The sequence below is a fragment of the Petromyzon marinus genome, chromosome 44 (genome assembly GCF_048934315.1).
Source record: "Petromyzon marinus isolate PM22_M1 ecotype Great Lakes invasive population chromosome 44, UKy_Petmar_22M1.pri1.0, whole genome shotgun sequence".
Taxonomy (NCBI): Eukaryota; Metazoa; Chordata; class Hyperoartia; order Petromyzontiformes; family Petromyzontidae; genus Petromyzon; species Petromyzon marinus.
In genome coordinates this window covers 5,644,578-5,655,837 of record NC_133710.1, presented here as the reverse complement: position 1 = coordinate 5,655,837, position 11,260 = coordinate 5,644,578, and the positions used below count along the sequence as shown (strand labels likewise).

At 50.0% G+C, this 11,260-nt stretch overlaps 1 protein-coding gene across 2 annotated transcripts; it reads left to right on the top strand.

Annotated features, from left to right (window-relative positions):
• Positions 1-10,817, top strand: LOC116951971 (uncharacterized). 2 transcript variants are annotated; one of them, XM_076073966.1, is made up of 2 exons: positions 1-422; positions 9,237-10,817. In XM_076073966.1, exons 1-2 carry the CDS (start codon positions 346-348, stop codon positions 10,657-10,659), a joined length of 1,500 nt encoding a protein of 499 aa, XP_075930081.1. In that variant the 5' UTR covers positions 1-345; the 3' UTR covers positions 10,660-10,817. The 2 variants fall into 2 exon arrangements, with proteins under 2 accessions (XP_075930081.1, XP_032826810.2); XM_032970919.2 differs by lacking the exon at positions 1-422 and adding an exon at positions 436-673.
• Positions 10,818-11,260: the final 443 nt, after the last annotated feature.

The following is an 11,260-nucleotide window of genomic DNA, read 5'->3' as shown; positions in this document are numbered from 1 at the left end:
CGGCGCCTGGAACGCTTGGAAGCGGCCTGTGTGGATGTTTATAATGGAACCGATCCTGGGGGTGGAGGGGGGAATGGAATCTCAGTCCGAAGCAAAGTTCACCGGTGTTTGCGCTGCACGAGACTCGCTTTGTTGATGAGACCCTCGGCTGTCAAAACCCCCTGCACGGTTTTCTTGTGCTGCTCATAACGCTCGTGAAATGATTCGCTCTCAAACAATGCAGTTTGGGGGGCGGTGGGTGGCGCCGATGGGGTTGTGTAAGGAACGTTTTACTAAATAATTGAAAGTGCAGCGAGACGAATACATCAAAGCGATGCATTGTCTGCTTTTTTTAATTTGCTCTAAATGACCTCGTCGCATCTGGATGGACCAGGTGAGACAAATCCCAAAGCGGAGTTCCATGTTCCACACGATCCATGCCGGTGAGTCGGGGCAGCTCACTCTCACACCTTCCCCCTTTACCTGCTTAGCGAGTGCAGACCCCATCCACCCACCACCACTCTCACCATCACTCTCACCATCACTGCCTGCATCAACACCGCAACCACAGCCTCCTCCTCCTCCTGCGCCGGGGACCGCGGCTCCACCGTCTACATCAGAGGAGACCTTCCACCAACCATCTCGACCCAAACGACTTCGCCATCTGTCGTCAATTAACGCGCGTGGCGTTCTGGTAAATTGAATTTAAATTCGTGGGGTTTTTTTTTTAGTTTTGCCTCGCTCAGGACCACCTGTGTTGTGTGTATGAATATATTTATTTTGTGTGTACGTTTCGAGTTGATTTTTACGTAACCAGGCTCGATCTTAAAATGATTGATAACCTTTATTAATATTTACTAATCCAAGATAAGACGCACTAAGTTTTGTACGACTCTTGTTTTTCATAACTATCTTGAATTAGCTGTGTGTTTAATTAAAACATTTTTCAGCCGATGGATGATGATGATGATAATGATGATGAGTTGTGTTTATTATGCAAATACGCGAGTGAAAGGGGGCACCCGGGCCAATAAATTCCCCGCGCCTTGTGCGATTTTAAACGAAACGTGGCCGCCGGTCTTCCGTATTCGTTACTGCCACCTCTTCGATGTTGATACCCTATCATTATTATTATTAATTGTTCTTTGTCCGAACGTCCTCCTTCGCCGCTGAAATTTTATGTGTTATGTGGAAATCCCCGTTGAGGTCGTGGGTTTTTACAGGAGGTCGTGGGTTCGATCGCGACCCTGACGCCTGCTGTATATTTGGATTTTGCGTGTCTCTCTCTCATCATCATCATCACGGTGGCTAGGAGATGTTAACTACCTCGCCTGGTGTACAGGAGGTCGTGGGTTCAATCCCGACCCTGATGCCTGCTACTGCTGTATATTTGGAGTTCGCGTGTCTCTCTCTCATCATCATCATCACGGTGGCTAGGAGATGTTAACTATCTCGCCTGGTGTACAGGAGGTCGTGGGTTCGATACCGATCCTGACGCCTGCTGCTGCTGCTGCTGTATATTTGGAGTTCGCGTCTCTCTCATCATTATTATCACGGTGGCTAGGAGATGTTAACTATCTCGCCTGGTCTACAGAAGGTCGTGGGTTCGATCCCGACCCTGACGCCTGCTGCTGCTGTATATTTGGAGTTCGCGTGTCTCTCTCACCCCGTGGCCGCGTGAATTATTTTTCGCTCTGGGTCCTATGGTTTTTTCCCGGCACATTTAGAAACATGCATTGAGATTACTTTCTGCTATAAATGTCCAAATGACGGGGCCACTTTGTTGAGGGGCTATCATTTGTGGCCAGGTCGCTTCTGAAAAATAAGCGAATACCATCAGCGGCGTTTTTGCCCGATAGGATGAGGATGCTTTAGTTGTATTTGTTTGCGTCTGGGTCATTTGTCTTCCTCTCTTGTACTTTCCACTACCATCGTGGTTTTTTTTGTACTGTTTGTTGTAACGTTCTTACCCCGCGCCCCTTATGGATATCTACGAACATGAGCTTAATAGCTCATCGGATTCCTCCAGTGCTGGGAAGGAGCCCAGCCAGCAGCCAGCCAGCCAGGAGGGAGGGAAAACCCCGAGGTTATTAGCTTATTTTTTTTAATAGGAGTGCGATCGATGATTGACGATTTCATTGACGGCTACTCATTAAGTGAGCGTATTTGACACTAACAATGTTGGGGTTAGGTAGGGGGTCTGCGTCGAGACAGCTGGAGATTGGCATGAAATGAAATATCGGTGACAGGTCTAAATTACATTTGGGATTTTCATTTAGTAAATATTTGGTGTGTGTTGGGAGGGGTTGGGGTACCACGTTTAAGGTCATGGCTATCATCACGACTGATGATTATGATGACGTGGGTCTGCTCCCCGCACTGACCAGCGTGGTGAAGTATGGTCAGTGCCGGGTGGAGAAGGCCCTTCATCCAGCAGTGGATTCGCAAAGGGCTGTCTGTGCATTGAGGTGCGCCTGGTGGGGCACAATGTGGGTAAACTGCACAAATCTGGCTCTCCGCCTGATGAAGCTAGTTGTAATTACTGGCGAAACGTCGTACTCAGATTGTAAATGTTGTGGCTTGGCTCTCAAACACACCGGTGGGCTGTACTAGTGACGAATTGGCAAGTTCTGTTTACGTGATAAACCTTTACTAATTGGCTGTGTCGGGTGGTGGCGGGTTTATCGGCACATGTATATATCTGCGCGATCTCACCGAAAGGAACAAACCTCCATTGTGGATAAACTGCCCAGTTGGTTGGCGCTCTCACAAGGCGCGGGTGACACGTGCACACACAAAAGACAAAGATCCCCCGTGTAGCCTTTAATAGACGCTTTGGGGCAAGTGCTCTTTGCGAGCACCTCTGAAGGCCGGCACGGCACACGAGGGGGTGGGTGGCCAACACCATCCCCGGCCGCCTTTGTCTCCCCAGTGGCGATGTTTACACACCGCACCTGCTGATGACACTATGTAACACGATTTTTGTTCCTCGGTAGTAAGTGTTATTTTTTAATTGTTTATGCCCTCAAAGTATTGAGAATGGCTCTTATTATTCCCCACAAACTTTGCTTTTGTGACCACGACTTTACGTGAAGGAATAACATAAATACACACCACGTGTTCTCATTGAAAATAGGTACATTTCAAAATAGCACTTTCCTGGTCACAAAAGCAAAGTTCGTGGGGAATAATAGCCACTTTCTGTACTTTTGAGGCATAAGCAATTAGGAAATAACACTTATAACATGTTTTTTTGTCACACAGTGTCATTATTGGTGAAAATGTCTACTTATAGCGTGCATTATAACTGATAGTACTCCTGTTGCTGATTGAATTACTGCTGCTGTTGCTGATGATGATAATGCTACTGATCATGCTGCTGCTGCTGCTGCTGATAAATTGTTGATGATTGCATGAAGATGATAGATACTTTTGATTTAAAGCTTTCGTGACTACAGGGATTCATATTCTTGGTTCTTTCGGTAAAGTCACGTAGAAGGGAAACAATAAAATAATAAAAAAATATATAAAACAATAAAATTCTCACGACGTTTCGACTGCAACACAAGCAATCGTCATCAGGTGTAAAAAACACAGCAAGAACATTTGAAAAAAAAGTATTGCTGTAGTTTTCACACCTGATGATGATTGCTTGTGTTGCAGTCGAAACGTCGTGAGAATTTTATTGTTTTATATATTTTTTAATTATTTTATTGTTTCCCTTCTACGTGGTGACTTTACCGAAAGAACCAAAAATATGATAGATACTGCTGATGACCATGATTCTATTGTTGACGATATTGCTACTGCTGCTGATGATGATGCTGATTCTGAAGATTATTCTGTTCATGATGCGACTGCCCTTGACACTGATGGTACTGCTGCTGCTGATGCTGCTGCTGATGATGCTGCTGCTGATGCTGCTGATGCTACTAATAATGATGCTGATTATCATTATGTTGATGCTGCTGCGCTACTGATGATGACACTGATGCTTCTGCTACTAATTTTGCTGCTGCCACTGCTGCTGATTATGGTACGGATGATGATGCTGCTGCCGCTGCTGCTGATGATGCTGCTGCTGCTGATGATGCTGCTGCCACTGCTGATGCTACTGCCACTACTGCTAATTATGATGATGATGCTGATGATGCTGCTACCGATGCTACTGCCACTGTTGCTGATTATGATGATGCTACTGATGATTATGGTACTGATGATAATGCTGCTGCCCATGCTACTGCCACTGATTATGATGATGATGCTGCTGATGATGATAATGCTGATGCTGATGATTTTCATGTTTCAAGTCTGCTTTATGTTCACGGATGCGGTCCGAGATAATACTACAAGTCTAATATTTTATAGTCTAAAGTATAGGGTAGTGTATATTAACGCATTGTATAATTCAAAGGTGGGGTTTGTCTATGGCTACGATATTATACAATGTAGTTAAGATTGGAAGGTATAATATTGTAATGTATAGTAGTCCAGTTTATAGCATAGTTATAACGCAACACAGGACAGAGCAGCGCACCGTGGCTGTTTCCTCCTCCACCCCCCTCCTCCGTTCCGAACATAGATGGACTCGTCCGTCTGAACACAAGCTCGTCGCTCTCCGTGGTGTTAATCCCTCACACTAACATCATGCTAATCCCCCAGTTACATGGTAATTTACTGTTGATATGTAAACTCCTCTCCCCCCTCCTCCGTTATCACAAAAAACATCATGCTAATCTCCCCCAGTTGCATGCTAATTTATATGTAAATTCCTCTACTCCCTCCTCCGTTCCCACACCAACATCATGCTAATCCCCCAGTTACATGCTAATGTATATGTAAACTCCTCTCCCCCCTCCTCCGTTCCCACACCAACATCATGCTAATCCCCCAGTTACATGCTAATGTATATGTAAACTCCTCTACCCCCTCCTCCGTTCCCACACCAACATCATGCTAATCCCCCAGTTACATGCTAATTTATATGTAAACTCCTTTGCCAAGGCGCTCTGTTCCTCCCACACAGCTTAAAAGACGCTGTCCATGCTTGGCAGCGTTCACTCAAGCGCTGTCTTCCGGACAGTCCTGTTTCTTCACCTGAGGAAGGCTACTTGTGTTGTGGCTGAAACGTCGTGAGAACTTTAGTCTATTATCATTTATATTATTCTATCTCCATTCTACGTGACTTTACCGAAAGAACCCAGAAGAGAATAGAAATAAAGTTAAACCTTGGATTGCGAGTAACTTGGTCTGCGAGTGTTTTGCAAGACGAGCAAAATGTGTAAATAAATATTAATGTATATGTTTTATTCAAATCTCAGTCTTACGTGAGTCAGTGTACTCTATGCACATATCCGTGTCTCTATGTGAGTCTATGGGTATCTATTTAAGTATGTATATGTAAGTTTATGGGTCTGTGTGTGTCTATGGGTCTCTGTGTGAGTCTAGGGGTCCCTATGTGAGTCTGGATCTCTGAGTATATGGGTTTCTATGCGAGTCTATGGGTCTCTGTATGATTCTATGGGTATCTGCAAGTCTATGGGTCTCTTTGCGAGGCTATTGGTCTCTGTGCGAGTATATGGGTCTCTGAGTATATGGGTGTCTATGCGAGTCTATGGGTCTATATGCGAGTCTATGGGTGTCTATGTAAGTCTATGGCTCTCTATGCGAGTCTATGGATCTTTATGCGAGTCTATGGGTATCTATGCGAGTCTATGGGTCTCTATGTGAGTCTATGGGTATCTATGCGAGTCTATGGGTCTCTATGTGAGTCTATGGGTGTCTATGCGAGTCTATGGGTCTATGTGAGTCTATGGGTGTCTATGCGAGTCTATGGGTCTCTATGTGAGTCTATGGGTCTCTATGCGAGTCTATGGGTCTCTATGCGAGTCTGTAGGTCTCTGAGTCTATGGGTCTCTATGTGAGTCTGTGGGTCTCGGAGTATATGGGTCTCCATGTGACTCTATGGGTCTCTATGCGAGTCTATGGGTCTCTATGTGAGTCTGTGGGTCTCTGTGAATCTGGGTCTGAGTCTATGGGTCTATATGCGAGTCTATGAGTGTCTATGCGAGTCTGTGGGTCTCTGAGTCTATGGGTCTATATGCGAGTCTGTGAGTCTCTGAGTCTGTGGGTCTCCATGCGAGTCTATGGGTGTCTATGCGAGTCTGTGGGTCTCTGAGTCTATGGGTCTATATGCGAGCCTGTGGGTGTCTATGCGAGTGTGTGGGTCTCTATGTGAGTCTATGGGTCTCGGAGTATATGGGTCTCTATGTGAGTCTGTGGGTCTCCATGCGAGTCTATGGGTGTCTATGCGAGTCTGTGGGTCTCTGAGTCTATGGGTCTATATGCGAGCCTGTAGGTGTCTATGCGAGTCTGTGGGTCTCTATGTGAGTCTATGGGTCTCGGAGTATATGGGTCTCTATGTGAGTCTGTGGGTCTCCATGCGAGTCTGTGGGTGTCTATGCGAGTCTGTGGGTCTCTGAGTCTATGGGTCTCCATGCGAGCCTGTGGGTGTCTATGCGAGTCTGTGGGTCCCCGTGAGAGTCAGGTGACGGGGCCGAGGTCCATCGACTCCGCTGGGCTCGAGAACCGGTTTGAGCACTGGCGCGGCGGAAACTTGGAACCGATTTTATCCCTGGGGGGGGGGGGGGGGGGTTTGGTTCCTCGACGTCACCGGGCCGTCGTGAATAGGCGAACCACCCCTCCCTCCCTTGCCCCCGGTATCTGCCGCGTCCACGGCACGCGCGTCGAGAGGAACGCGAACGCGCAAGAGAGGAAGAAGTCGTCTTGCGGCTGAGCGTGCGGTCGTTTCAATGCGGACACAAAAAAACAAAAAAGATCGCCCACCCCCCCCGGGTCGCCGGGTTCGTAGCGCAGTGCGCTAACCGCTACACTACCGCTACCCCATTAGGACACCCACCCACAACGTAACACATACAGACAAAGATCCCCCGTGTAGACTTTTAACAGTTGGGGCAAGTGCTGTCAGCGAGCACACCCATGAAGGCCGGCTCGGCCGCCTTTGTCTCCCCACTGCTGATGTTTACACACCGCACCAGGCATGTACTCATCTGAGGCTGAGTCGACCTAGGGGAAGCCCAGGTTCGAGTCGGGTAATGGTCACCGGTGTTGGGTGGCCGTGGGTGGGAGTCGAACTCGGGTGAACCGGGATCGTAGCGCAGGGCACTAACCACCGCTGCCCACACAGCCACACGCCCATGCACACCCGAGCCAAGTTCCGCGTTGATTTCCACTGTGCTGCAAGGCCGTAGCCATGGAGTCAACATTGGGGGTGGGGGGACCAAATCTTACAGGGGGGTCTGGGGGAGTCCGCCCCCCGCCAGAAAAAAAATCTAAATTTTAAAACGAATTTCCTGCCTAAAATATAAAAAAAATTCACTAACACATAGGAGGGATTTTGTATTTATTTTTTAACAATAATGTCTAATTGTGTATTGTATATACATTGCTCTGTTTTTACTTTTTAAAATTTCTTGTTTCATTGTATGTAATGGCAGAGATTAGGGATTAATAAAGTACAACCATAACCACAATCATATAAACAGGAATATTTTTATAGCAATATATTGGGGGAGGATATTTTGAGCATATTTGAATATTGGGGGGATGTGTGTCCCCCAATATATATAATAATTACGGCCTTACTGTGCTGTATCATACAGTATATATATAGACTGTTGTCAAGATTGCTGTCGGCTGCCAGCGAGCACCTCCCTGTCCGGTACGCACGCTGAGACAAAGATCCCCCGGATAGCCTTCACGGGCTGTTGGGGAAAGTGCCGTTAGCGAGCACCGGTTGGAACGGTACACGAGGGGGTGGGTGGCCAACACCACGCCCGGCCGCCTTTGTCTCCTCAGTAGCGATGTTTACACACCGCAACCAGGTACTCATTTGAGGCTGAGTCGACCTAGTGGAGGCCCAGGAACGGTTAAGGTAATCGTCACCGGTGTTGGCCGTGAGCGGGAATCGAACTCGGGTCGCCGGGTTTCCGTAGCGCAGGGCGCTAACCGCTACACCACCACAATCACACACACACTCACACACACACTCACACACTCACACACACACTCACACACATACACACACACACTCGCACACGCACTCACACACACTCGCACACACACTCACACACTCACACACACACTCACACACTCACACACACTCACACACACACACTCACACACACTCACACACACACTCACACAATCACACACACTCACACACACACTCACACACTCACACACACTCACACACACACTCACACACACTCACACACTCACACATACACACTCGCGCACACACACACACACTCACACACACTTTCACACACTCACACACACTCACACACACACTCACACACTCACCCACTCACTCACACTCTCACACACACTCACACACTCTCACATACACACACTCACACACTCACACTCACTCACACACACTCACACACACTCACACACTCACACACACTCACACACACACTCACACACTCACACACACACTCACACACTCACACTCACTCACACACACTCAGACACTCACACACTCTCACACACTCTCACACACACACACTCACACACTCACACTCACTCACACACACTCACACACTCACACACACTCACACAATCACACACACTCACACACACACTCACACAATCACACACACACACACTCACACACTCACACACACTCACACACTCACACATACTCACACACTCGCGCACACACTCACACACACACTCACACACACTCTCACACACTCACACACACACTCACACACTCACCCACTCACTCACACACTCACACACACTCACACACACACTCACACACTCTCACACACTCTCACACACTCACACTCACTCACACACTCACACACACTCACACACACTCACACACTCACACACTCAGACACTCACACACACTCACACACTCACACACACTCTCACACACACTCACACACTCTCACACACACACACTCACACACTCACACTCACTCACACACACTCACACACACTCACACACTCACACACACTCACTCACACACTTTCACACACTCTCACACACACACTCACACACTCACTCACACACACTCACTCACACACACTCACACACTCACACACACTCACACACACACTCACACACACACTCACTCACACACACTCACACACTCACACTCACTCACACACACTCACACACACTCACACACACTCACTCTCCCTTCCCTCCCATCTCTCAGAGTTGAGACCATGACCCACAATGGCACCCTCCTCCTCCTGCTGCTGCTGCTGCGTCTCTGCGTCTCCTCATCCTTCTCTCCACCCAAGACCACCGCCAACACATCGCCTCCGCGGTGCCGCTCGTGCAAGCCCACTGCCTGGAACGCCACAGACCCCGGCTCCTGCTGCCTCAACGCCTCTGGCCCCGGCTGCGCACGCTCCCTCGAGCAACTGAGGGCGACCTTCAACTTCACGTCGCTCCAAGTCCTCGACCTCTCCCGCTGCGGTCCGCGCAGCGTGGACATCCCCGCAGTGCCGGCCCTGCGCACCGTCTACCTCGTCGGGAACGCCTTGACCAAGTTGCCCGAGCCGTTCCTCGGCGAGGCTCGCGACCTCGCCGAGGTCTACCTGGGCGAGAACATGTTGACGCACCTGCCGCGGTCCATCACCCACAGGGGGCTGACCACTCTGGACGCGAGGGCCAACCCCATCGAGTGCGACTGCGACTTGTACGAGGCGGTGAAGAGGACGGCAGACGTGCATTATTCGTCGTCGTCGTCGTCGTTAGCGCCACAGATCCTCATCGACTGCGCGATTCCGGAGAGTTTGTCGGGACAGTCCCTGACCAACGTGTCACGCGAACACATCTGCAAGGAGTCACACACGGCGGTGTACGCGTGCGTAGGGACCGTCGCCGTGGCTCTGATAATCGCTGCGCTCTACCTGGGATGCAAGCGCCACCTCGACCCCGTCGTCTCCTCCTGCTCCTCCTCCTGTCGCCGCTGCTGCTGCCCCGGCCACAAGTCGGGCCTCAGCTCTCGAATCCGCGCCTCCGATGCCGAGCACGACAGCTACATTTACAGGCCGAGCCCTCGGCGAGAGAGAGAATTCGGCGGAGGAGGTGACCGGGCGAATGCCGGCACCTCTGACCCGAGCCCCTACGAGAATTGGCCCCTCGCAAAGGCGTCGTCCTCGTCGGCCTCGTTGTCTGCAGAAGCATCGGCGGCAACGCCAGGCACGGGTGGATCGCGGTCAGAGCTCTCGGCCGCGGTGTCGGCGGGGTTCGATCGGCGCGCCGGGTTGCTGCTGCAGATGGGCACGGGACGCCCCGAGTCTGAGTATCAGAACCTCCCCACGCCGAACAGATCCAAGGAGCATGCGATGGCGGAGGAGGAGGAGGAGGAGACGGACGTGCACGTGGAAGGTGAAGATGAGCAGGGGGAGGAGGGGGAGGTGTCCATATACGTGAATCTACCCGCGCCCGATCATTACTACAGCCTCGTGCCACCCGTGCACGTGTTGGATGATGATGGCGGCGGTGGTGTTGGTGGTGGCGGTGGTGTTGGTGGTGGCGGTGGTGTTGGTGGTGGCGGCGTTGTTGGTGGTGTAGGCAGTGCCGGCGAGCAGGAGGTGAGGAGACAGGGAAAGTTGAGGAAGCCGTGATGTGAGAGCCAAGGACGTCGGTCGCTTCTCCAGATGAATTGAAGATCGGCGGTGATTGGTGATGGAGAGATTGTTGGGGTGCGTGGCGGTGGCGCTGCTGGTGGTGATGGTGTTGGTGGACGTTTTAAAAAAAAAAACATGACCAGGATGGTGCGGTTTTTTTTCGTTTGGATCGATTCATTTTTTTATTGTTAAACTTGTTTACCCAGGAAAGTTTGACCTAGCCTCGTGGCATTTACTCTGTTTTCAGGAGGGTTCTGATCGCTCCCGCGTGGATAATCGAATGAACTTTAAAAAAAATCAAACTTAGCAAATTTGTCACCGTGACACCGGCACGCAATGGCCAACTCTTGCCAGTGACGCCACGGGATCTTCAAACGACCACTGTGCTGCAGACGGCCGCGTATGTTGACGGTCAATACACCCGGCGTATTAATCGGGGCCGCCGTTTTTATTTGAACCGCGAAGACTCTTCAACAACGAGCCGCGAACGCGCTCCCGCTGGGCCGTGTCACTGCCCACCGATGGTTCTGAAAGGTTGTCGTCATCATCAGCGTCATTAGCAATAGCAGCGTCGTCATAATCAGCAGCGTCGTCATAA

Excerpts from the sequence above, each read along its gene's own strand:
- LOC116951971 (XM_076073966.1), top strand. The coding sequence starts at position 346 with ATGACCTCGTCGCATCTGGATGGACCAGGTGAGACAAATCCCAAAGCG. Across the intron at positions 423-9,236 it reads GTTCCACACGATCCATGCCG|AGTTGAGACCATGACCCACA; the intron begins GTGAGTCGGGGC and ends CCCATCTCTCAG.